This window comes from Sprattus sprattus (genome assembly GCF_963457725.1).
Source record: "Sprattus sprattus genome assembly, chromosome: 17".
Taxonomy (NCBI): domain Eukaryota; kingdom Metazoa; phylum Chordata; class Actinopteri; order Clupeiformes; family Clupeidae; genus Sprattus; species Sprattus sprattus.
In genome coordinates this window covers 25,265,400-25,291,764 of record NC_137915.1, presented here as the reverse complement: position 1 = coordinate 25,291,764, position 26,365 = coordinate 25,265,400, and the positions used below count along the sequence as shown (strand labels likewise).

Below are 26,365 nucleotides of genomic sequence, written 5' to 3'. Positions count from 1 at the left end.
CGATGTCTGTACAGATGTAAATAATTTGAAAAGAAAAAAAAATATTAAAGGTACCCTTACATTGGTTTAAAAGAAAAAAAGATGTATCAAAATAAATGTCAATGCTGAATTGGATGCCACATATGCTCCACTGTGTGTTTATTGCTGCTATTTAACACATATTCACCGTCTGTAAGTTAAATATGCTGGCGAAAAGATGTTCATTACCAGCCTTGTTATTACAGCCAATCAAATTACACCCCTCCCTTCTGTCGTTGATTGCCTAGAATTGTTCATGGTTCAGTCTGAGCCACTATTTTTTTCATTTTACAGAGCCAGGACTGTGAACACAAGTTTTTTTGAGCGCACACACTGAATGGACAACTAGAGGGCGGTGAGGATCAAGTCTCTGAAATTGTCAAAGCCTAGTGGATTACAATCGCAGGTTGTTCCTTTAATCTCTCAGTGGCCTTCAACCAAACATTCTTGCCTGACGCTCGCCGACGTCCTTTAGGAGGTAATACAATATCACTGTGGCCACAAGAGGGCGGCACTTGCGTAGCAGATTCCATAGGTTGAACATCAGTTTTGGAACAGTGTTGCAAGTTTAGAAGACGAACCTGATGGCCTAGTTTTCTGGATTTGTGAACACATTTACTTCCTTGCAAGACTAAAGCCGTGATTGGCTGTGTATAAAACAGACTGGATGGAATTGGGGGAAAACGTGACTAATACCGGAGATGTTTGGTAATGTAATGTAGTGATATTGCTATGTAATGTTTTGGCCCTGATTACAATTTCCTGAAATAAAAAAAGAAATGACTAAATCCTAGTGGTTATACAGCAGGTATATCTCGACTATGTTGCAGGTTACACATATTGTACATCCGTTATAATAGGCTATAGCAGATTGCGTCCAAATGAAATGTTCAGCCCTTGTCATTTATGCCCCCTCACGTTTGGGGCGTGGAGGGAGCGGTTAGATGGGGTACAGTAGGCCTAACAAGTCTCTGCCACATGAAGGCGGTAGTTGGCGCCCTCATCTGGTAATGGCACAACGCACGTCCCCTTGCGTCATGCGAGGGTGACGGTAAAAAGAAGCAGGAGCCGCAAACACCGCTGTGAACGGCGAGCCGCACTGACAGCCCAGCATTGCACTCAAGACGTTACTGCACAGAGTCCAATAGAGGAGACGCACAGATATGGCGGGGTTTCGCTGAGAAAGAAAAAAATCTAAGCATTATTGTTCCTCGACGGTTTGCTCGGACGACCACCTCCTCTGCCCTTATGTTCTGCTGCGGTGGGGAGAAAGGGCAGCGTTGAAAGACTTGGTTGAGTGCGAGAGAAAGAAGAAAGGACGAGAGTGATTTTAAAACGGACAATGGCGGACCGCGATGCGCTGCCCCTTCCTTTGGAGGTGCGAGCCAGATTAGCTGAGTTGGAGCTGGAGTTATCGGAGGGTAAGACTAATTTTACCATTCATCCTTCAATTTTTCACTAAAAGTGGTTGTAGCGGAGAATGTATGGTAACACCCCCTCCCCCTTCTCCTTCAAAACACCACCACCACCAGATGTTGAATGCAATTATCATTCAAACTGCCTTCACGGTACCTACAGAATGTATCCAGTTTGAAGACGAAAGCTTGCTACTTAATGTCATCTCTCTTCTTTGTGTCTGTCGGCTGTCTCAAGCATCATCTTTATTGCACACAGGTCTAAAGCCGTTTAGTTGACCTTGAATTTAACAACCGAAGACTTGAAGACTGTTGTAGCCCATTTGAGAGTTCCTTGTGAGACCCAGTGGATTTCTTTTAAATCCTATTTTGGCTGTGATGACTACGATACGATATCCAAATATGTCTTAGCCGTCGGTAAAATAAAGCAGTGGTGTTTCCTAAGGATTGGCTACTCAGTGCCAGGGCATTTAGCAATATTTGAGAAATTTGGATCCAATGGATCAGACCAAGCGATGATATTCCGAAAATGTTGATTGTCAGACAAATCGAGCCATACCCAACTGTCATAAACAACCTGGGATCTACAGATTATTTTTCATGCCTTTTCATGTGTTTATGAAGCCTACTCTTCAAGGAAAATGCCTTCAAATATATTACACAGTCTCTTGTTTCGATTGATTTTAACGCAGTGTTTTCTATAGGGTATCCTATGCAGCGCAGTCCAATCTGTATTTTGTTTGTTCCGTCATCCTGGCGTTTGCAGTGTATTTTTTCATTGCTGCTGTGCGTGTTTGCCCGTTATGTGCAGAACTGAACCATTTAAGGCGATACGGCGACCGAAATTGTTTAACTGCACGCCCATGGATGTTTTGGTCTTTCGCTATCGTACCCTCACATTTCCAGTCGTCTAACCATGGACTGTAAGACGGGGGGGGGGGGGGGGGGGGGGATGTTAATTTATCATTAAACCTATACCCTATGTGCTCCATATATTACGGATAAGGCTTGTTGATGCTAACAACTACAAATGTGGCCTACCTCTGTTAGTTTTGCGTTTCACTCAGTATCGTCAGTGTAACATACTATATCGGCACAAGCCCTACTGCTTGTTTTGCTGTAGTCTAGGAAAGTACGTGAATGTGCCATTTGCAGATTTTTTTTTGGCAATGTGGATTGTAACCTAATGCTATGTTTTCGTGACTGTTCTGTCCCGCCCACTCCTTTTGAATTAACTTCGTCCCAGACAGACGGGACCCTTCGGTTAGGACCATGGACACAGTGGTGCAGTGAAATTAAGACGTTTGGCTGGTTTACAAGACTGTCTCTCTCTCCGGCTGTCCTTCACTCTGCGCTTCTATTAGCACACCTTTTCCCTGCAGCTAGGCTAAAAGAATAGGGCCTGTGGAAACAGTGCTTTTGGAATTCTATGTGATACTTAGGCTCTGTTTTCAGGATGCATTGCAGCAAATAAAGATATTGGCCGCCTCATTTTAAGATCGATTTCGAATGAGATATTAATACAAGCACCAATCCTACTGTTGTGAGAAATGGTATACCTAGAGGATAGGTAACATATAGGTTAACCATACCTTGCTGTCTGAGATTGATAACTGAATAAGTCAGTGCTGTAAAGAGCATGGCCTGGACCTAGGTTTACTAAACAGATATGCCTACATACAGATCACACTATTACACCACTTATTTATTTTTGTTGTGCTTGGGCATGCAACCACCATGGAGTCTAATAACTATGCCCCTGAAGATTCAGAGGGTTTATTATAGTAGATTCACAGCGAGACATGTGACTCTGAGATGGGAGGGTGGGGGCTGTTGGGATCAGCGTTTTTTGGAATTCCTGCAGCTTTTTTGAAATCTTGTTCCCCCCAATGCAGTCTCCACTTCAGTCACATCTGGGCCTCATTTTACACATCCTCCAAGGCCTCAGGCATCTGGTGCTCTAGTGCGCAGAGTCAAAGCAAACGGCCCACATAACCCCTTCATTGCCATGACGATTACTGACTATTTCTCCTCAAAATCTGGACTATGGTGTGGTGCATCACATGGTCTCATGTAGGCCAAAGTATGTCTGCAGAGACCAAAGTTATGTCTGCAGAGACCAAAGCACACCTCCTTTTAAACTATCGGGCCAACAAATCCCTCCAATTCATGGCCCCAAGCGAATGAGCACGGAAAGTTGTAGTAACTCTGGTTCACCAGAATGCAGTATGGTGAGGTTGTTAACTATTTGACAAGGGCAACGCATTGGCATGCTGTTCATCCATAAACACTGAGATTTGTGGATTATGTCACTTCAGTGGAAACGAGTAAGCTCCGGTGACGGAACACTTGAGGGTTTCACTCAGAAAACACACCCTGACCTACTTCCCTGTTCATTAGCACAACAGAACAATTCAATTTGAATGCCCTTCAAGCCTCATTAGGTTTTTTGCCTTGTTTGCCTCATATCCAGAGACCTTTAGTCTCTCGTGCTTACATTTTTCTAGTTGGTAGTTTTTGGTGGATGGGTACCACTAAAGGACACTAATGCTCTTGTCTCTCTCTCTCTCTGTCTCTCTTTCTTTCCTTCTCTGCAAGGGTGCTAAAAAAAGCCCCTCTGCCCCAGTGTCTCATCAGTGAACCCTACCTTGCCCCTGAAGGACCAGTAGTTTGTCCTGCGTTGCACAAGGACTGGGTTACTGTGTGTCTGTGTCAGTGTGTGTCAGTGTGTGCTGGTGTGTGTCAGTGTCGGTTAAAAGTGCTCTCTCTCTCTCCTTCTCTCCATCACAGCACGTTGCACATGTCAGTTGCTGGAACCTGTCATTCACCCACAGCATTGGATTTGTTTCCTCAGAGTAGAACTAGGGGGCCGTTGTAATGAGTGGCCTTTGATGGGCGAGTGACAGCCTGACGGGAGTGTGAAATGTCCAGGCGGCGTGTTGGAGAAACGGCGCGTCTCTCCCCGGCTGGCTCAAGCGTCAGTTAGCGGTTGTGTTTTCCACAGCTGTAGCCTGTTGAGCTCAGGACCGGTGACATTGCAGAGAGAGACAGAGAGGTAAGCGATGCGGGGAGGACGTGTACCGGCCCACGTGGCTCACATGCATGTGACAGAAAGCCTTAAGGCCTCAGCCCAAGTTGTGTTTCATGACTGCGCTTATGTTAGCACTCACATACCCCTCTGAGGGAAGAGCAGCCGGCTCAGGCATGATGGAGAAGGGTGCAGGGGCACATTAATCCTCCTCTTTTAGGCGAGGGAGCAGTAAAGTTGGTCCTGGCATTGCATGTAAATCATAGCAGAGAGACTGTGGCTGTGGTCTGACATGATGCATGATTGAAAATGGACAGAGGCCAATAGTACAAAAGGTGAGAGGAGAGCAGAGAGAGAGGGCAGAGGGAGAGTGAAAGAGAGGGGACAGAGTGTGTGAGAGAGAGAGAGAGAGAGAGTAGTTGACCTATTGACAGTTGGAACACCTGTCTCTGTTACTTAAATGCATTGAGCTAGCACCATGACTGTACAGAAAGGGGCCAAAAGCACAATGTGTAATAAAGAGCTGCAATACCCAATGAAAGATAAGCCTTCTTATCTCCTCAGGGAAGTTGTGTGTCATTTGGTCATTCGTAAGATGTGTGTGTGTGTGTGTGTGTGTGTGTGTGTGTGTGTGTGTGTGTGTTTGTATGAAAGGGGGGTGATGTCACTGCCATCAGACTACAGTGTAAGAGTTTGAAGTCCATGGGCAGCAGCAGCCTGTCCTTTTGTTTTCATTTATCTGTTGTTGCCATGGTGATGAGTCGGCGCAAACCAAGTCATTTCGATTGTGTTCAATACTGTGCGAGGGATTCATTTTTTTAATTACTGAGTAACGATCTGAACGCAAAATATCTTTATCCCTATTTCAAAGATTTCAACTGGTTTGAACTTTTCAAGTTCAGTTGATCTGTAGGGCTTTGATTAAAGCTTCCTTAGATTCTTATTTTACCCATAATCCCAGATTATGCAAGTCCTGTTATTGTTAAGTAGATGTCTCCTTCCAGTCTGATTTACATCCTTCAACAAATCAGTGTTTATATTTAACACAGGAGATTGGTAAAAAAAACAGGCTCCTTGATAGGAATATGAAGGGGAATTCACATAATTCTATACACAGTTATGACATGATCATTCATGTTTGTTTTCCTCTATGTTGGTTTGTGTCCTACTTTTTATAAACCTTGTGGGGCCATTCCGTAGCAGATTCACAGGTCCCCTGTGAGCTGGGCAGCGCTCCCTCCTTGTGTGTGTGTGTGTGTGTGTGTGTGTGTGTGTGTGTGTGTGTGTGTGTGAATCAGTGTGTGTGAGTGAATCGGTGATATTAATTGAGTCCGAACTCAACAGTATTATCCCCCAACAGCACTCGATCCTTCTTGGAGGCCCCTGTGTCCACACGAGGTGCCCCCCTTTGATTGTTAAAAAGCCCAAATCAACATGAGCTCCTTAAGTGTCGCGTAAAGCCTGGGGATCAGGTTTCACATGCTGGTGTCGCATTAACAGGAGGACTGGTTTAAGTTTGTAAAAGGAAGAGTCTCCAGGGACTGGGATTAGAACAATCCTCTGTGACCTACATCTACTGAGGCCATGGTCAGGCCCCCTCTCACCAGGGGGCCAGGGTGACGTAGGGAGATGCTCACACAAACGGGGGATGCAGGCGCGCGGCTACTGTGTTTTTGGCCATCTTAACATGCGCGATGCAAGTCTTTTTTTTTCTTTTTGTTGAACTCTGTATATAGAGTGAAGAGGTCTTTGTACACATTGAGGGTGTCAAGTGCTGGCCGTGGATGGATTTCCTGGAGAGTAAGTCAGGGTGTCAGTGTGATCCTCCTCTATTTTATCACTAATGATGCGTCTAATGTTGCAGTGCTTTATAGGATTGAAGCCCAACAGATTTGCGGTGTCATCTAAGGCCCATGCATTGTCCTTTCCTTTAGTTATTCCTCTGATCTCTTAATAGACAGAATGGAGAGTGTGTTTAATGCCATTCTCTTTCTCTCTATGCCATCCTCTCTCTCTCTTTCTCTCTCTTTTTCTCTCTCGCTTTCAAAAGAGCTCATTGAAATGTAAGCACATGTCCAGTGTAGTGTTTCCTGTATTTTAAGCCCTAATGCATTAAGGGTATGTGTGTGATATGATTTGCTTTTTTTTTTATAAAGAATGCACATGAGGGCTCCAGATGTTGACTAAAATGGTCACCAACGTGCTTTACATTTCTATTTTGCCACCATTTCTTTACATTTTTGCGACCAGTGGTGACAGTCCCCCGGGGGAACACATTTCCAGCACCTGGTTGATTGTCTAGAACAGGCTGACAAGCTTTACAGCAACAACTCAGAATCTCAGATGACTTGCCTGTAAGACAGTTGTACTTAGGGTGCCGTGTCCTAAAACTTCCTATATCGATATTGGCATTTTGTTTCAGCTTGTATCCTCATTTTTGAAATGCTTCAGTGGTAACTACTCTCTGCAGCGGTTGTCCATGTCGTCTTTCTCACTCATGAAAGAAGTAAACACACACCTAGGTTACTATTTCCCCGGCCACTGACAGTTTAACAGATGCCTGAAAACCATGGTCAAACGCAATCCTGTTGAACAACACATGATAAGATAGGCTACAGTGATCTAATCTAGTTAATGTTTAAGACTACTACAGTTAGCGTGACAAAACCTCTCTAGTAGGTTTTCTAAATGCATCAGGCTTGCAACAACTTACTAATGCTCTTTGGCCAGTGACTCCTGGTATGGGGTTTGGGGCATTACTGTACGTGTAGACAGAGTGCTAAGAATGATTTCAATCCACTGTGTGTGTGTGTGTCTGTGTGTGTGTGTGTGTGTGTGTGTGTGTGTGTGTGACTACAGTGACCAGGCTGTAACACATCTCCCATGGGAATGTAGAGTATGTGTCCTTCCTTAGTAGTGGTACGGCCGTATGTGTCTGTCTGACATGAGTACATAGTTTCCTTATCCAAATTCAAGTTCACTTTTTTAGTAGTAGCCAGGGTTTTAAATACCAGCCAATGAAACTGAAAGTTAATTATTTAGTGAGATCTGATCATTTAACTTGATGGGTTTATCAGCATTGGTGTCCAATACTAAATTGTTAACAGGACATATTACTCACTGATACTGTTGCCACAAAAATTCCTTTGTATATCATATTATTTTTAGGCAATATTGTCCATCACTGGTGAAGGGGGCCATTGATGGACTACACAAACCAGTGCTGTGCTGTCGACAGGGAAAAAGAAAGCACAGACAGAACTATACTGAGTTTGGCTCCTAATCATTTCGGGTTTAGGAAACCAATGGCTCCGTACACCTAGCATCTGGTTGGGGCATTACTGTAGGTGAAGACAGAGTGCTTGGAGTACGGTTTGGTGTGTGTGTGTGTGTGTGTGTGTTGTGACTACAGTGACCAGGCTGTAACACATCTCCCAGGGGAATGTAGAGTATGTGTCCTTCCTTAGAAAGTAGTACAGCCGTATGTGTCTGTCTGACGAGTAAATAGTTTCCCTATCCAAATACCCTCACCCCTCCCTCCTTCACTCAGATGAAACACAAAACTGCCTTGAACACTGGAGAGGAGAGCCCACTGTAGCAGTTTGCTGCCCTGGCAACAAGGAATGTGCCGCTGTGCCATCTCGTTATCATCCCTTTTTTTTTTTAAATTCTTCCCCTGGTGTTTTTTTTGTATTGTTGTTTAGAGATCTCAGCTCCCATGAAGCGCTCTGTGTGTTTGCGATTGGCGTGATTTTCACAGTGGGGGATCGTTAGGGTCCGTTCCCTTTCAGATCGGCAGTTAAAAGGATTATTTAATCACTGGCAGGTTGGCTTCCCTGTACGGTTGACTGTGGGGGACACTGAGGAATGTGGTTACATTATGGGGTGCTGAGTGGCAGGTCTTCCATTACATGTACCCTGCTGTTCTTACATTGTGCAGTGCTTAGATGCACTGACACACACTTGCACACACTGGTGGGAGTGTTCTGTTATTGGGGCAGACAGGGGGGTTGGCAGTCAGGTCTTCAGGTTGTGTGCTACCCTGGCTGACAGTGCGAGGGTTGTGGCATCGCAGACACCAGCGTGGCTCCGCAGGTGAGCCCTGACCTTTCCTAAATGCCACAAAGAAATCAGACTATTTCCCTGACTATGTGGCCTGCTTGTAGGCTTTTCTTCAATCCATATTTCTAAAAATGTAACACGCCCACTTGTGTGTGTGTGTGTGTGTGTTATGGCATAACTCCACAATGTGTTGAACTTAACTGCGAGTTCGTTTGTCTCATTTTCAGCTAATTCAATATTGAATACAATAACACACAAAAAAGTGTCATTCCTGAAAATCACCTGTCAGTGAAGGAGCCAGATGTTGAGGCACCTTTCAGAACCTCATTTCCTCACTCTTTCCCCTGTAGACAGACCTCTTTGTCACAGAGGAAAGTGCACGCTCTCTGCTCCACTGTCTGTCTGGAATGGGTTTTTGGACTCCGGTTCTGGGCTGCAGATTCATAGAACAACACTCTGAAGCCAGAACGCTCCCTGCACTCTTTCCAAATGCCACTAGACAAGGGATTTAAAAAAAATGAAAAATGATGGATTTCCTTCCCTTGTCTGACCTCTCTCTGTAGCTTGGTTTTGAAATGTGCTGATCAAGCACTACATCTGTGGAACACACCATAAAATCTCCCTGTGTGAGTGAGAAAATGTCAAATGAACGTGTTTTCACTTTGAAAATGAGCCTGTGCAAGTATGTAGGCCTATCTGTGTCTGTTTAAGTGTGTGTGTGTGTATATGTTTTGTTTTTTGTGTGCGTGTGTGTGTATGCAAGTTCTTTCATGTGTGAGTGCTGAGTCCCATCTGCGAGTGTTGCTGGCTGCCACAGGGATTATGTCATTCCACTGTCCTTCAGATTGCTCAACCCCGGCCTTAATCCAATCACTGTTCCCCGGCTGACCCCACGACCCCCGATAGGTCAGAGGTTAAGACCCAATACGCTTTGATACTCTGATATGGCTAATTGGCTCTGGCTTTATAAGACCAAAACTGTGTTGTTAACGTCAATGTTGTGACTGTGACTGAAGAATGCCCAGGGATAGCAAAGCAGCGATTACATCAGAAATCCAGTCCACCAATCCAAAACAACCTGAGTTGGACTCCCTCAGGATCTTACCCATGCTGATAAACTAAGACGAGAGAGAGAAAGAGAGAGAGAAATAGTGATAGAGTGATAGAGAGAGCAAGAGAGGGGATGAAAGACAGAATGTGAAGGGAGCCAAGGTCACACTCAACACCTCCTCTCCTCTCCCACGCATGCGGTGATGATCTGTCATTGTGTGCATTCGTTATCATTAATTATTAAGAGTAACCTGGCGTCCTCCAGAAAGCCAGTAATTAATTTCACACCCGGCTGCTCACGCGCTTCCAGGGCCTTTGCTGCTGAGGGGCCCCATTGCTCGGCTCCTCTCCTCGTCGGCCCTTGCGGAGCCTCAGTAGCCTCTCAGGCCTGGGTCCCCACAGGCTCCTCTGTCTGAGCCGGCTCTCAGCCTGCACCACAGAGACCCTCCTAAACCAGAGTGTACAGCTGCTGCCTTTTACCTCTGAATCCCCCCCTCCCCCCCACACACACATATGCTATGTACAGGCTCCCAAACACCCACATCCTGTACAGGCTGAGTGAGGAGGGCACTGGGTGAACTTTGACCCCGTTGCCAAGCAGTGAGGTGTAGGCTCTGTTTCCTTCCCACAGTATGTCTTGTAGAGAGAGACAGAGAGAGATTTAGATTTAGAAGGAGAGAGAGAAAGAGAGAGGTGGCCATGTTAAATAAATAGGAAAGGGAGACACCTGGCATCCTGTATGACTTCATAAGGCTGGGAGGAGTGGTGATTGGGAAGGGATTGGTGGTGGTGGTGGAGGAGGTGGGTTGAGCTTCAAACACATGAGCACAAGAATGCACTGCTGCCACCACCACCACGGCAACAGCAGAGCTCTGTTGAACTTGTGTGGCTAACAGCTGCAGATGTCTTCTCGTTTCTTTTTTCCTGCTTTTTGTGTGTGTGTGTGTGTGTGTGTGTGTGTGTGTGTGTGTGTGTGTGTGTGTGTGTGTGCTGAAGGTTTGATTTAAAGCCAATGGGTTTAAGCAGACTCAGCTCTCACCCTGATGGTTTATCAAGTGCTGGCGAAGAAGTGAGACAGTTAAAGTGAAGTGAAGCTTGGTGTAGGCCTAGGGGACCATTGGGCAAACCTGTGACGTCTGCTTAAGTTGCATCTCCTAGCTGCGTGTCACTCACATAGACATACACACATACCATCTCTCTCTACCTATTTGTTGGGCCTGCCACAGTCATTTGTTACAAAGGCTTAATGACTAGAAAAGGTGAAAATATCTAAAGCACACTGAAGGGTCTGTTGTAGGCTATAATTACAGCCTGAAGAACATCTTAGATGTTCCACCCAATTGCAGCCAATAAAATAGGAGTAGCCCAAGTTAATCATTAGGCTACTTTACAGCTATTCCAACCATAGCACAATGGTGTTATTTCCCCCGAAGCTTTTGAAGATGTCCAAGAAGTGTTTCTATAACAGCAGGTGAAACTGTGATTAGACTTAAGGCTTGGGTTTGGGTTACTAAGGGTTTAGTTCTGACTAATTCTGGTTAATGTTGATAACTTTAGGTCAAATAGACTTTGCTTCAGCATACTGCTAATGAAAACATTTTCCAGATATCAATGCAAAGTTACCTCCCCTACCTGTTATGGTTCGTCCATCAGAAATGCCTTCAAGCTCCTTCAAGTTCAGGCACTCTTAGCTTAAAGAGCTAACTAATTAGCAGTTAGCTGGTACACCAGGCATGGGTCTGTCTAACAGAGACTTAGCATGATTTAAATGTCGCATATGGAATTCAGTGGTAATGTATGTGTCCTGCCCCGTGGGGCAACTGAGGGCTGGTTGGGGTCAGCTCTGTGCTCAGAGCCCAGGGCCCTATGAAGAGACTCCGGTGTCTTCTGACCTCCGTTAGCAGGCGGGTCACACACTCTGAGCCGTGTCGCTGCACAGCTGGGCGAGGCAGACATGCTCCCAGACACACATGCACCCTCTCCCCTCCCAGAACTGTGCCTATACCAGTGCTTCCCCGCAAACTCTGGAGGAATGTGGTCATGTGGGCTCAATCGGCCCCACTGTTTATATCACAGTGCTGCCCCTGAACAATGTGCTTGTGTCGGGCGCTGGGTTTATCCTGGGCACTCCTCTCCCCACCCACTCTGTCTCCACCTTAAAGAGGCGACTCGGGCTAGCATTTCCCCTGTCAAGGGTTGAGTTGAGAGAAGGTCTGACTCTGGATGTTTTCGGATCTGCTTTTGTGATGTTACATTTTGGTGGTGTGGTTGTGCTGTGAGAGTGTGTTTCGGTAGGTGTGGCCTTCATAGAGATGGTGCAGTCCCTATGGTTGGTGAAGCTTTGGGGGTTCTATTTTGGAGAAAGATTTATGTGCCTGACTCTGGGTGGACCAGAGGGGGAGATTTTGGCCAGTGCAACCTTCAAGGTTTTGGTGGTTTCCTCCAGCAGTCCTCAGTATGACACAACTCTCAGGGGAGAGCAGGGGAGAGGAGAGGAGGGTCCATGCCACTTATTTTGATACCAGCAATCCTTTGAGAAGCTGTATTACCAACCAATCAATACCCTCCCTCCTCAATCCCACCGACTGCTCTTCCGCCCGCCCTCGGTAATAATGACAATGTCCACTTATTTCACCAACAAATAAACGCCAGTTGGTTCAGCATAGACCTGCTTTTATCGGGGCTGCAAAAACAGATGTGGTACCAGCGATACCATTCCCAGCACCATGCTTATGTATTGATCTATAGATTCTGTGGCTTTTGTATCCATGAGAATTAGGGAAAAATGGCTAAATCCTATTAGTGTTGATTCCCAAGGCCTCTGGCGGATGTAAGGTACTTGGACACTACTCCGGTGGGAACTGGAAAAGAATGTCTGACCATTGATGAGGAGAAGGCATTCCCAGTATTTGTGCTATTTGAAAGAGAGCTACCAAGCCCTATTTGTATTTGGGTGTGTCAGAGGACCCTTCCCAATGGTTATCCGCAAGCTTGGAGATCCATGCATGGCGACGCAGGCCAAGTATGTGACCTCTGCTGAAGGTTGTATATCGGTGGCAGTTTGTTGAATACAAATATATACATACTTGTAATCCAAACATTACTAGTGGTAAAAACACAGTCTTTTTGACACAAACAAGGAGGGGAAAAAGCTGAACGCGGGTGGAAAAGGTTGGCTGATGTGTTCTGTTTTCAATTTCACATTCCCCTGCATGGGAAAGAATGTGCCTTTTGTGTTTTTGGACCCAGCAGCACGTGTTGTTGAAAACGTTGGCAGTCATGGACAGTCAACACCCCCCCCCCCCCCCCCCCCCCCCACCCACATTTTGTCTGTGGAAAGAGACATAGACGGAAAAAATGTAAATCCCTTTGAGGGATAGACAGATAGATAGTGGGACAAGATGAAGGGAATGAAAGGGCTGTGGCACTAGATGGAATGGAGAGAGGGAGAGGGAAGCAAAGAGGGGAGGAGGAGCCTGATGCAGAGGGACTTTTGCTCTCTCTGTGATATTTGGCGACAGATGCTGGCAGCCTGTCGGTTGGGTCGTTATCCAAGACAGCGTCACGGCCGACCAACTGCCCCCCCGTCCCCCGTCCCCTACCCTCACACTGACTGAGGGACACAGAAGGGATCTCATTTCTAACCGTGACTGGAGCTGTATCATGGCTGATCACCGCTCCTCTCAAATAGAAAAAAAATGATATCTAAGACGAGAGAAAGATAACAGACAAAGAGGTAAAGACAGGCGGAGGAAGGGAGAGAGAGAGAGTCGAGAGAGTGAAAGAGAGGGAGAGAGTGGAGGACAGAGATATCATGCAAAAGAAGATGGGAAGAAGAGTAAAAAAGGAGTGAGAGAGAGACACATGTAGAAATAGAAAGCACATGAGTCATGTGAGCCTGCCTGCCGTCCTGCCTGCCTCTAGGAGGCCACTGCATCGCCTCTAATTATTCAGCTCAGGCAGTCAGAGGGCCCTCACCGAGACCACGGCCACCGAAAGGGTCGGCCATGACAATGCACTCTATTCATAGTCTCTTTCTCTCTCTGTCTCTCCCTCTCTCTTTCTCTGTGGCAGGCCCTTTTTTAGTCCTCAGGAGCATGTGAACGCAGTGGCTTGAAAGAGAGCTCTGCGCTTTGTCTCAGAAGGCGTTTCTGTGTGGAGGCTTCGCTAGCAACCCCACTGCGCTAAGCTGTGCCATCAGCGAGTCTGTGTTGCGTTGACTCATGGGTTTCTTTGGCTCGGGAGGGAGGGAGGGGGAGCGGCACAAACAGAGAAAGGGAGATAGAGGAGGAAATGGAGAGAGATGCATTTGCAATTAAAAGTGTGACCTAAATTCTCCTTTTACCATTATAAAGAAAAAAAGGACTTGCAAGGGTTTTTTTTTTTTTGAAAAAAATTAAATAAATTACATTTTAAGACATTATTTCTCCGTGGCCTATCTGGCTTCAGAAGTTTGTTTGTTGATTTCCATGTAAGACGGCAGGTTTATAAGCCCAGTGCATCTCCGTCAACACAGAGTTGGGATTGAATCCCGCATCTGACCTGTATTCCCAAGAGGCTGCAGCACTATATTTGATATTGAATCATTTGGGATCGCTTTGGTTTGAAGCTCCACTTCTGAAGTTGAAGGACTCCCTGCTGGAACTGAGGCCCTTTGTGCTCTGTCCTATCACCAACTGCCATCACAGTCTCCCTTAACCGCCACACAGCCTCCTCCGACAGCACTGATTTCATAAGAGGCGAATGAGAAAAATCAATATGGTCGCCACTTGATTAGCTTAATATATACCCAGCCAAACTGTTAATGGATCTGCGCTCGTAAAAGGAAAAGTGATCAAGAGGAAGCTTAAAAGGTGTGGAAATATCAGGCTTAGAAGCACTCCCTCGTTTCTATAATTGTATCGCCTGTTTAGCCAAGGATGACGTCATTGAGAGCGTTTTTTTCCCCTCGGTTCTTTCTTCTGTAGTAATTAAGGTGTTTCGTTCTCAGCGTGCCATGAAACTGCAGGTCTTTTCATTCGGGGCTTATCAAGCCACGGATGGCCGTGCAGGGAGCACACTCACAACTCCGAGATAAGGACCCAGAGCGCCATTCCTATCAGCCAGTGGCGCACCAGCGTGCCAATTGAAGATCGGAGACCAGCTTTTATCCACAAATGTGCCTGTAGTTTTTTTCTTCTTTTCTTTTTTCCCTCTATTTGGCTTTCCTTCTGAAAGTTTGTTCTTTTTTCTTCTACCCAATCCCACCTGGTGATTGTGTGTGTGTGTGTAACTAGATGGAAGCAGCACCACTCTGAGAACCGTGCCAAAGAAGTGACCTGACCAAAGGGAGAAGTCCCCACGACGATTGGTTCTGAAGGTTCTGAGTGTGCTGAATGCATTAGTGAGACGTTTAAAAGGAGAAGAGTGGCTCTGGGTTCATGGGTTCATTTGAGTACTCATAGCCCTCAGCCCTACAGTCTGGTGGCTTCTTAAAAAAGTGTGCTTGGCAAGGGCCCTTTGACAGATGCTGGCATTTTACACCTGGCACTGTCTGATGTGACGTAGATGTTGGTGACGCTCAGCAGGGTTTGTGTGGGTGTTTGAGGCCTCCCGGAAACCAGACTGTCTCTCTTACACCACCTAGTTTGTTAGCTAAGGCCTCTACCAAGCTGTCGATCGGTTGCTGTCCTGATTTCCAGGGGCAACTGCTGTCTTCCCATAGACTTACCAGCGCTCTGCTCTAAGCATGGCATGTCCCTCCTCAGCCTCCGTAGAGGACAACAACAGCTGGGCTCCAAGTTTGAGGCACAGTTCCCAGAGTTCCTCTAGAGAGAGTGTGTGTGTGGTGGAGTGAGGAGGAAGGGGGACGGCGGGGGGGGGGGGGGCAAACTTTTAAAAGGAAAATTTGATAACAGACTTTTGACAAAAATATAAGCCTGACGTCACTTAGAGCTGGAAGCAGTGAGAGATACAAGTGTGGTCCTTTTTCCCTCTTTCTGTGTGTGTCTATATAAATGTGTGTGTGTGTGTGTGTGTGTGTGTGTTAAAGTAATCCCCTTTTTCGAAGCCCAGCAGAGAATCCTGAATCTCAAAAGGGAGACTAAGCCGCTTTTAATCCTTTGTCATGGCCAATAGCCACTAGTTCTCTCCTGGTCCCTCACACGAGCAGGAAAAAGAGAGTGTGGAAATAAGGGTGTAATGGAGAGGAGCAGCCATGAATGGGATGAGAGACGGGCTGTGTGGGAGGGGAGGATGGAGAGAAGAGTGGTGTGTGTGTGGAGGAGGAGGAGGGGAGGATGGAGAGAAGGGTGGTGTGTGTGTGGAGGAGGAGGAGGGGAGGATGGAGAGAAGGGTGGTGTGTGTGTGGAGGAGGAGGAGGGGAGGATGGAGAGAAGGGTGGTGTGTGTGTGTGGAGGAGGAGGAGGGGAGGATGGAGAGAAGAGTGGTGTGTGTGTGGAGGAGGATGGAGAGAAGAGTGGTGTGTGTGTGGAGGAGGAGGGGAGGATGGAGAGAAGAGTGGTGTGTGTGGACAAGGAGGGGAGGATGGAGAGAAGAGTGGTGTGTGTGTGGAGGAGGAGAGAGGGGGGGTGGATTCTAATGTGCTGTGAAGGAGCCCACATAATAAGGCCTGTTACATGTAATGTGGAAGACATTCCGCATGATAATGCTCAGTCTTGACCCCGGGACCCTTGGGCTGGGTTGACATTTCATTCAGTGGTCAGTCGGGGGGGGGACAGCTCACAATGGCTGAGGGCAGAGACTCGCTGTGAGGTTGGAGTGGGCCTGGATGAGCAATGACAAGGGGCCTCTTCGGCTGGGCTGGAGGTGGAGCTACAACACTAAACTCCCCCAAACCCAAAACTAATGCAGCTAAACCCCCCCCCCCCCCCCCCCACACACACACACACGCACACACACTCCTCTCAGTCCACAGCATTAGCCCTGCACATTGGATTCTTATTAACTCTTAGGGATTAGCCTCTGATGAGGGTGCTCACACGCTGCATGTTAAGTGCTCTGTGTGTCTCTCTGTGTGTGTGTGTGTGTGTGTGTGTGTGTGTGTGTGTGTGTGTGTGTGTTTGTGTGTATTTTAGGATTTGGAAAATGCTCATTTTTTTTTCGGGGAGTGTTTCACCATGCCTGTCTGACACACATACATGCAGATACAGTGAGATGCTCCAGCTAATTGAAATCCATACTCATACACTCAGACTGTGCATAAACAGCCTTTTTATACCCAGGCTTGTGTAATATATGTGCTGAAAAGCCCTTTCTCCAATGCACACAAAGCAGGCATGGGGATAGTATTACCCCCTGCCCCGCCCAGAGTAGAGCCTTGCTTTCTGTGTGTGTGTGTGTGTGTGTGTGTGTGTGTGTGTGTGTGTGTGTGTGTGTGTGTGTGTGTGTGTGTGTGTGTGTGTGTGTGTGTGTGTGTGTGTGTGTGTGTGTGTGTGTGTGTGTGTGTGTGTGTGTGTGTGTGTGTGTGTGTGTGTGTGTGTGTGTGTGTGTGTGTGTGTGTGTGTGTGTGTGTGTGTGCGTGCGTGCGTGTATGTGTGTCTGGGCGTGGCCCAGCACTCTCGCGGTGTTAGGTTACCTCTCTTGAGTGTGCGCGCACATGTGTGTGTGTGTGTCATTGTTCAGTGTAGGAAACATGTTTGCAAGCTTTTGGGACCCCCTTTAGAACTCCTACTCTCTCCTCTCTCTCAGGCGCTTTCGCTCTCACTCTCACGCAATTCTTTATACATTTTTCTCTCTCTCGCTCTTGCTCTCACTCTCCCTCTCTCATTCCTTTTGGTTTTTCCTGGAGGCCCAGCCAACCATCTGCAGCTTATCCTTTTTTTGTGCAGTGAATATTTTACTGCTTTTAGTTTTACATATCCACCATTATTCTACAGCCGGATGTTCACTGAAGCTTTGTGGGTTAAGAGTTGGCCTCCCGATAGTAAGGATTTGGGTACATTACTGCCTGGCTATTACCTGTGCCTTATTGGGAGAGAGAGACAGAGAGAGGGAAACAGAGAGACAACAATAGAGAGAGAGAGAAGAGAAACAGACAGAGAGAAAGGAGGGGTTGTGGGAAATTGTGGGCATTATGGTTGCAATGTGCCCCCCCCTCTGTTTGTGTCCTCGCCCCTATCTAAATGTTCCATCAGTGTTATCTGGTGATCGGCTCTCTGAGGCCCTCCAGCCGCTCTCATCTCTGCCGCTCCGCTGCCACTTCCACACGGCACGCGCTGACATTTAGGGCCTTAATCTCCCAGCGCTGGGGTTAGCAGCACAGCAGCCCTGAGGTCGGCCTCCTGCTCCCTTCCCTGGGTCTATTACGGGACACTCATGAGGAACAAACATTAACGTGACCTTTTCTGCCGGGACATCAACATTTAGGAGGCTTGTTAAAAATTGTCGGAGTTACACCTTCACAAGGGATCAAATCTAGAACCCCCGTATGAGACCTGGCTGAGCTGCTCTGTCTGAACTGCAGTATAGACAGAAATCCCTTTTATTGGGCCACTATATCAACCTGCACTCCATAGAATGGGATTAATGCTTCTGTGGGACTTTTCTACTGATGTCTTACTGATGAGTGGTTGGCTTGGGTTGGTGGGTTGGCTTGGCTATCAGTTGTTTTATAGTTTGTAGAACTTTAAGTAGCCTTGGAGACTGTTTAAGGCCACACATGTGTAAAGCGTGCTTAAGTTCTTCAGGGAACTGTTCCCATGATAAAGAACCCTGTTTTCTTAGAGCCCAAAACTCTTAAACTCTAGTCATGAGTATGCGTGGAAGCCAGCTGAGGCCGTGGCCATCTTTGCCCAAACAGTCTGCCTCAGAGAATCAGCCCCCTGCCAGGGGGTATCTGACGTTGTTTGGAGACAAAGAGTGTCTGTGTGCGAGTGTCTGTGGAGGGGGTGCTCTGGAGCAGTGTTCTCTGCAGGGGAACATTCCTCGTCTTATTGGCTGTGGCAGCGGGGTAAATGCTGGTGGTGGGGGGTGGTGGGTTGTCGAGGGTGGAGGGAGGGTAGCAGCAGCAGCCGCAGCAGTGGATGGATGGCCGGAGGGTGGGCAAGGGCACGAGGGGTTTCTCAGGAGGCCTGTTGTCATTCACACACACGTCGTCCACCACTCCGCACACATCTCACACACCCCTTCAGCTCAGGCCTCAGCTGTGGAGTGGCCAATCACCCCTCTGACCCCCTGGTTCACTGGCTGTAGATTTAGAACAACATGTGACCGTGGAAGAGCAGAGAAAGGCCAGAGAGATGTTTAACGCTGTGGCAATGTCACTGTTGCTAATTTATAAAATAGATATAAATGACACTAAGTTCAGATGAATAGAGTATTTATTGAACTCCACTGACAATTAACATTGTCTCAGATACTGTACAAGCACTGAACACTAAGAGCACGGGCACTTGATCAGTTACCATCTTAATAATCTAATGATCATAGGAATGTAGGCAGCAGTTAGGACCCACAGACCCACTGTGACTAAAGCAGGCAAATTATTCAGTTTACCAGTTTGCCTGGAGGGGAATAATGGTGTTGAAAAGCATCTGAATTGCCTTTTTTGAAGTAAGGACGTTAAAAGCACAATCATCACTTTCCAGCAGTGGGAAGCTCCTGAGGCCCTGTGTGTTGTTGGCTCTTTGCGTGGTGCTCTCCTTGGTTTCTGCGGCTTTCACCCCCTGACCTGCACTGACCTCCTGCCAGCCCTCTTCTCTACCTCATACTCACGGACCCTCTCCAGTAACCCCTCCCTCCTCCAAAACACAGCAGTAGCAGCGTTGGCCTGTTTGGGATCTATTTCACGGCTGTTCTGTTGGTCTATTCGACCGCGCCGCTGAATGACAGAGATGCTGAGAGCCAATCAGTCAATCAATCAATCAGTCAATTAATCAATCAACCAATCAGCGAGTGTTGTTGACAGATTGTGTCTCCTTTGATAACGCTGCCTTTAAATGATAAGTGATTCTGACAAGGCAGTGACATCACCATCAGCCCACTTTGTGTGGCTCACACATGAAGCGACGCTGCTGAAACGCAGGGAGGGGCTAAATGTACCTAATTAATTGCAGGAAAAACATTATTTAATTTGATCTGTGTACTTGTGTGTGTGTTTTCTGTGTACATACCCCTTTTAGGCCTTGCTATTAAATTTCAGTCCTGAAGCTGTAAATGAGAAATGGCTGCTTCTGCTGCTGGCTGTTGCTGCTGCTGCTGCTGTTGCTGCCTTTTTCTCCAGGAGGCCGGTTGCTAGGCAACTCCCTCCCCTGTGCGTTGTACTTTCTTGTGAGCGGAAGATGGTGACTCCCAGCGCACTGTGTGAAAATTTAGATGAGGACAGCAGTAGAGTGCAGGCTGCCAGCTTTCTCTCTTTCTTTCTTTCTTTCTTTCTTTCTTGCTTTCTCTCTCTCTTTCTCTCTGTCTGTTTCTCTATTTTTATCCCTCCATCTCTGTCTCTGTCTCTCCCTCTCTCTCTCATCTGTTTGAAGCAGCTTGTGAGTGTGTAGTGTGTTGTGGAGATTAAGCTGTTTTCTGATGAGGGTTATTAAGTATTAGTGCATGTCAGCACTGCACTCATTAGCAAAAAAGGATAAGGGCTTTGCGTGGTTTGTTGGGGGAGGAAGACCCAAGCACCTGTTGTGTGCTTGGTGCCTTCAGTAGAGGCTCTAAAGAATGCACAGGCTGACATGCATCAAAGGAGATGGTGACATTCAAATGTTCTGAGGAAGAAGGATGATGAGCATGTTTGTGTGTGTGTGTGTGTGTGTGTGTGTGTGTGTGTGTTGTGGGGGGGGGGGGGCAGATGTGTATTTTTGTGTGTGTGTGTGTGTGTGTGTGTGTGTGTGTGTGTGCAAGAGAGAGGAGAGTCTGGTGTTTTGTGACTATCCCTTCCCTTCCATGCGACAATGGCTTTTATTTGTTAACAAGGTGGAACACCAACCTTTTGAAAAGAGATATCTTCCCATATTAAATCTATGTTTTGTGAGCAGCAGGTCTCTTTGTGTGTGTGGTACATTCAGGCACTATGGAGTCTGCAGTGCAAATATGGCTTTGCCCCCCAACCCCCCTACAACGGCTTTGACCTAAATACAGTCGCATCATTTAAACAGATGCGCAAATGGAAACAAATGATCACAGATGCCTAGGTCTTAATCACGGACATAATAGGGTTGTTGTTATTGACATTCAGAGCGGCGGTTTGTCAGTGAAAACAGGATCATCGTTTGTGAAGAAAAGGGCTTTGAACCATAGCCAGTAAATGGCAGCTCACTCTGAATGTAACAGCTCCAATTTAGGACTGAAGCTTATTTAATGAGAAATGCCATAGATGGAGCTCTTAACGTCAAATGGAAGGTAATGACCAATTGTGGCCTTAATTGACACTCGTATCCGATTAGTGCACAAGCATGCAGAGTCATCCCAGTGTCACATGGACAAGGGCAGAGTTGAGGGCTGTGGAGGTTTAGCTGGAGGTGGACTCTCAAAGGAGTCAGGCTCTCAATGCCTCTTGTGTTGGTGAAAGTATTTGCCGCTCCTGACTGGGAATGTGACAATAGACTTAGGTTCCATCCGATTCACAGTACTATGTTTACGGTTTGATTCTTTCGCAATATTTTTTATATAAAAATGTATTGAACTGTCACTGGAGTGAAATCAATTAATTTATTTTTGATGCCGAACTTTCATTTTTTTTTTTGTACTATTCAACCAAATGTGATGACCCTAGGAGGAATTCTTTGAAAGCTAGACAAAAATAAATAGTCCTCAACATTAAATAATATTAAATTGAATGGGTCTGTCTGTATTAACCAACTTTAATATGATATCTTGAAAATTCTTCAAATGCCTCAACACACAGTGCTCAAATTTAGACTCAAGTGCTGGTATTAGGGTACAGATTGCCTAAAGTGCAAGCGTGACAGGATGTTGTATTTGGGCTCTAGTGCTTTAAGTAGAAGGCAAGGAATGTATCGTTGTCAAGTGCTGAGAATTGTCGTATGTATTTAATGACAAACCCTCTTGTAGATCTTTTTATAGGCCCACCTTGTGCCCTTGCACATGGATGAGTAATGGGGATGCAAGCTTTTAATGAGAGAGAATCGGCCTTTGAGCTCTTTCTTTCTTCCATCCCTAAACCAGAGTTTGTTGCTGTGGTAGTAGTGTTGTTGAAGATGACACATCATGTTCTGAATCCTCTCTGCTTTAGACTGGGAGTCTGCTACTGAATCCTCTCTGCTTTAGACTGGGAGTCTGCTACTGAATCCTCTCTGCTTTAGACTGGGAGTCTGCTACTGAATCCTCTCTGCTTTAGACTGGGAGTCTGCTACTGAATCCTCTCTGCTTTAGACTGGGAGTCTGCTACTGAATCCTCTCTGCTTTAGACTGGGAGTCTGCTACTGAATCCTCTCTGCTTTAGACTGGGAGTCTGCTACTGAATCCTCTCTGCCTTTGACTGAAACGTGGAACAATGTGAGAACTGGAATGGCGAGAGCGTGACTTAGGACTACTGTGAACTGGTAACACAAATAATGATACAGGAGTAAGATTTGTTTGTTTAAGCCGATATGTGTATGTATGTGTATTTCTATACCTTTTTCTAGAAACTTATGTTTAGTGATGAAAATAATGAATAATAATAAGATATTAATGATTTAATTAGAGCCTACGATCACAGCCTTCCAACTTATATGGTGCGTACGATCACATTTTTGCACTGCGATGTGTCGTACTACGATGAATGGTTACGCCCCTACTCCTGAAACGGTGGAGCCTCGAAGCCTTTGTCCTTGGAGCGTTGTTTACAGACAGCCGAGGAAAGGTCCCCCCCTTGACTAGTCTGTTTAAGGTATGCTGAGAGCCAGGGGGAGAGAGAGAAAACATTTGCATTCTTCTATGAGAGCGAGAGACACCGATAGACAGAGAGAGGGAGTGAACGAGAGAGAGAGAGAGAAAGAGAAAGAGGGCCAGCGGGACCCTGCCAAAAGCATGTTTATGGAGAGGTAGAGACGGCCTCGTCTCCCTGAGGAAACAGCTGGCCACGCTCAACGCTCTGTTCTGTTCTGCTCCGCACCACACCACACCACACCACACCACACCACACCACACCGCTCCGTTCTTCGCCATGCCTCCACCACCATCGCTCAAAGGCCCCCTGTTCCAGTCCACCAGCGCCTTCCCAGGCCGTCTAAAAATATGCCTATGTTGGAAGAAGTACCCAATTACCTTAAGTCGCCGCTGGCCGATCATCTGGCCGTGTATGAAAGCGTGGCGTCCAGTTGGGGCCCAGAGGCTGGAGGCCAGAGGCTGGAGGCCGGGAGTGGGGGAGGGGGAGGGGGAGGGGGAGGGGGAGCTGGAAGAGGCTTGAGAGGATAGCAGAGAGGCCCATCTGGCTCACGGACATGCGCTCAGACTGTGAAGGATGAGATGCTTCAGCTCTGCTCTCACTTTCCATTTTTAGAGCGGAGAGAGAGAACGTTGCCTGTGTGTTTATCGCCATGGCTACTGCGCTGGAGACTGTGTTTTGTTTTTATTGGGTGTGTGTGTGTTTGTGTTTGTGTGTGTGTGTATGAGTGTGTGTGCGCGCGCTTGTGTGCATGCTGGTGTATGTTGGCGTGTGTGTGTGTGTGTGTGTGTGTGTGTGTGTGTGTTTGTGTGCTTGCTGGTATATGTTGGCGTGTGTGAGTTGATGTGTGTGTGTGTTCGTGTGATCCCTGGACTAGAACAGTGGCGTGACACACTTATGAAGCCAGGTGTTCAGACCACAGATGGACTCAGCCCTGACGGCTAGCCTTCCTCCTGTTCCTCCTCTTCCTCACTGTGCTTTCTAGACAAGCTTTTTCAAAATGGATGGATAGTTGAGATCTGGCCAGACTCAGGCAGGGCTGGTGGGGAACCTGACTTTAGTTGCTGGTCAGCCGCTTTGCCATGGATGGCCTGTGTGTTTCTATGTGTGTGTGTGTGTCTGTGTGTGTGTGTGTGTGTGTGTGTGTGTTTATAAATGTGTGTGTGTGTGTGTGTGTACCGCTACTCTCTCATGTTGGTCTCCTGAGTGTGTTTAGGTTCTGGCCGAGTGTGAGCACCCATCCAGAGTTTCTGGAAGTGAGCGACGGCACTTTGACGGGAATGACAGGGAAGAACATTCTGCTGCTCACAGCAAAACTCAGGAGGCTGGTTCTGTGTTTGTGTGTGTGTGCATGTCTGTGTGTCCGTGTGTCCGTGTGTGTGCATTGGCCTGTCAGCAGGAGGTTGTGCGAGTCTATCTGTGGGTGTGGGTGTATTTTGTGTCTATTGGCCTGTCAGCATGAGAATGTGTCAGTGTGTGTGCGTTTGCTTTGTGTATGGGCCTGTCAGCATGAGTGTGTGTGTGTGTGTGTGTGTGTGTGTGTGTGTGTACAAACCTGTCAGCTATAGAATGTGTTAGCTCTCCTATGTGTATTTTTACATGCCTAAACAGTATGGACCTAAACATGGGCAACTTTTATTGTGTGTGTGTGTGTGTGTGTGTGTGTGTGTGTGTGTGTGTGTGTGTGTGTGTGTGTGTGTGTGGGTGTGTGTGGCCATGACAGAATGTGAACCCTTCTGTCTGTGACAGGCTGGTGAGTGATCAGAGGGTGTATACGTGTGTGTGTGTGTGTGTGAGTGTGTGAGTGTGTGAGCAGTCAGAGTGCATATCTCCAGCATGTGATGGAGGAGCTCTTCCAGAGCTGCGGGGGAGAGAGGCCCTCTTCTGCTAGCAGCTGGCCTCATGTGATGCAGGGTGACAGGGATGACTGGTGTGCCACAGCCCCCCTTCACTAACACACACACACACACACACACACACACACACACACACACACACACACACACACAGTCACACAGTCACACAGTCACACAGTCACATGCATGGACACACAAACACACACTCTAATAATGGCATGCTTACACACACACACACACACACACACACACACACACAGACAGTGATACAGACACACACTTTGGCACATAATGGAATGGACAGTGAAGCATACACATAAGCACGCCGGTGTGCACATACTTGTTTACTCTCCTAACTCATGTGTGTGTTCTCACATAACCTGCTATGGATGTCCCGTCACCAGTTTGCCACATATTGCTCTGCGTTTGTGGCAAATCAAACAGAGCAGAGCACCATTCTTCATTGCATTTATCTCTCTATTTCTCACTGTCTCTCTCTCTCTCGTTGTCTGTCTCTCTCTTTCTCATATTCTCTCTCTCTCTCCCCTGTCTCTCTCTTTCTTCTTTCTCTCTGTCTCTCTCTCTGTCAGAGAGAAGGAAGGAGGGAGTCTATTTGGAATTAGTGGGAGGCTTTCTTTCTTCTTCCACCTCACTTTCCTTAGTGGTCAGGAGTCTACTCCATCGTAGCACACACCAAATATGTCATTGCAGACAAGAACAACCTGACACAACCTGAGAGAGAGGCAGACAGAGAGAGAATTGAAGAGAATGAGAATGAGACAAGAGGAAGTTTATGTATTCACAGAGATGAAAGGACATGGAAACAGCTGCTCAAGCCTGACCCTTCCCACCTCTCCCTGCTTCTTTCTCTCCTGTCTGGTTCTTTCTCTGCCTCTTTTGGTGATTGTCTGTCTTGAGGTCAGGGTTTGTGCTCAGGATGTGATTCTGTTTAATTCACAAAAAGGAAACAAAATGGGCCAGAGAGAGAGAGAGAGCATATGGAGGGGGACGTTTGGCTCACGGACGATGGAGAGAGAGAGAGCCACATGTCAAAACAAGAGGAAACTGATAGCCCCCCCCCCCTCCTCCCAAACACACACACACACACACTCTTCCTCCACCACCCCCTCAAACAAATCTTAAGTCCTGTAAGCACAGGAACACACAGACCTCTTCTGATCCCTGCTCCTCCATTAAACTGATTAAACGTCGCCGTCCCCTCCTCTCCACTCCGCCACCTCCACCCCTCCCCTCCTCTTCTCCACTACCACACCCATGACCTTCCCCTAAGAGGCCCGCCTGGAGCGCCTCACCTTGGCCCCTCGTATGTAAACACACACCCATGCGGCAGAAGTGCAGAAATGTAAGCAGCCCTGCACCCCTGCCCCCGTCCGGGCTAAGCTTAATGCAAGGCTTTATGTTGGAGAGTGGAGCAGACTCAGACTCTGTCTGCTGCAGATTTACAGATTAGCAGGGATCTGGCCAGAGCGCTGCTCGCAGGAAATCCTGCCGCCCCAGTGGCACAGCCACCAGTCTAGCAGAGCATATGCACATGCATGATATAGCTGCTGGGTCTCTGTCTCTCACATGCTGGCACATACTGCTGAGTACAGATATGTGGACACGTCAATAGATACACACAGTGTCACTATAACAGGCAGTGCATTACAAAAATGAAAATCTCCACATTTTGCACAGGCTGAAAAATGTGCTCACACTACAATTTACATGACTGCAAATGATTAGCCACAGCAGAAGACAAATGCTGTTTATTAAAAGTGCAAGAGTTGGTATGATGGTTGTGTCCTATACTGGATGTGGATTAATAGAGTTGGTATGATGGTTGTGTCCTATACTGGATGTGGATTAATAGAGTTGGTATGATGGTTGTGTCCTATACTGGAGGTGGATTAATAGAGTTGGTATGATGGTTGTGTCCTATACTGGAGGTGGATTAATAGAGTTGGTATGATGGTTGTGTCCTATACTGGAGGTGGATTAATAGAGTTGGTATGATGGTTGTGTCCTATACTGGAGGTGGATTAATAGAGTTGGTATGATGGTTGTGTCCTATACTGGAGGTGGATTAATAGAGTTGGTATGATGGTTG

At 47.0% G+C, this 26,365-nt stretch overlaps 1 protein-coding gene across 1 annotated transcript in view; it reads left to right on the top strand.

The window, feature by feature from the left end:
* Window positions 1-1,211: 1,211 nt before the first annotated feature.
* The window catches only part of dip2ca (disco-interacting protein 2 homolog Ca), a 91,236-nt gene continuing 66,082 nt past the window's right edge, over window positions 1,212-26,365 (top strand). The window contains exon 1 of the mRNA XM_080855148.1: window positions 1,212-1,439. Coding sequence (XP_080711274.1) covers window positions 1,361-1,439 — 79 coding nt within the window. The 5' untranslated portion in view covers window positions 1,212-1,360. The remainder of the gene's footprint in view (window positions 1,440-26,365) is intronic.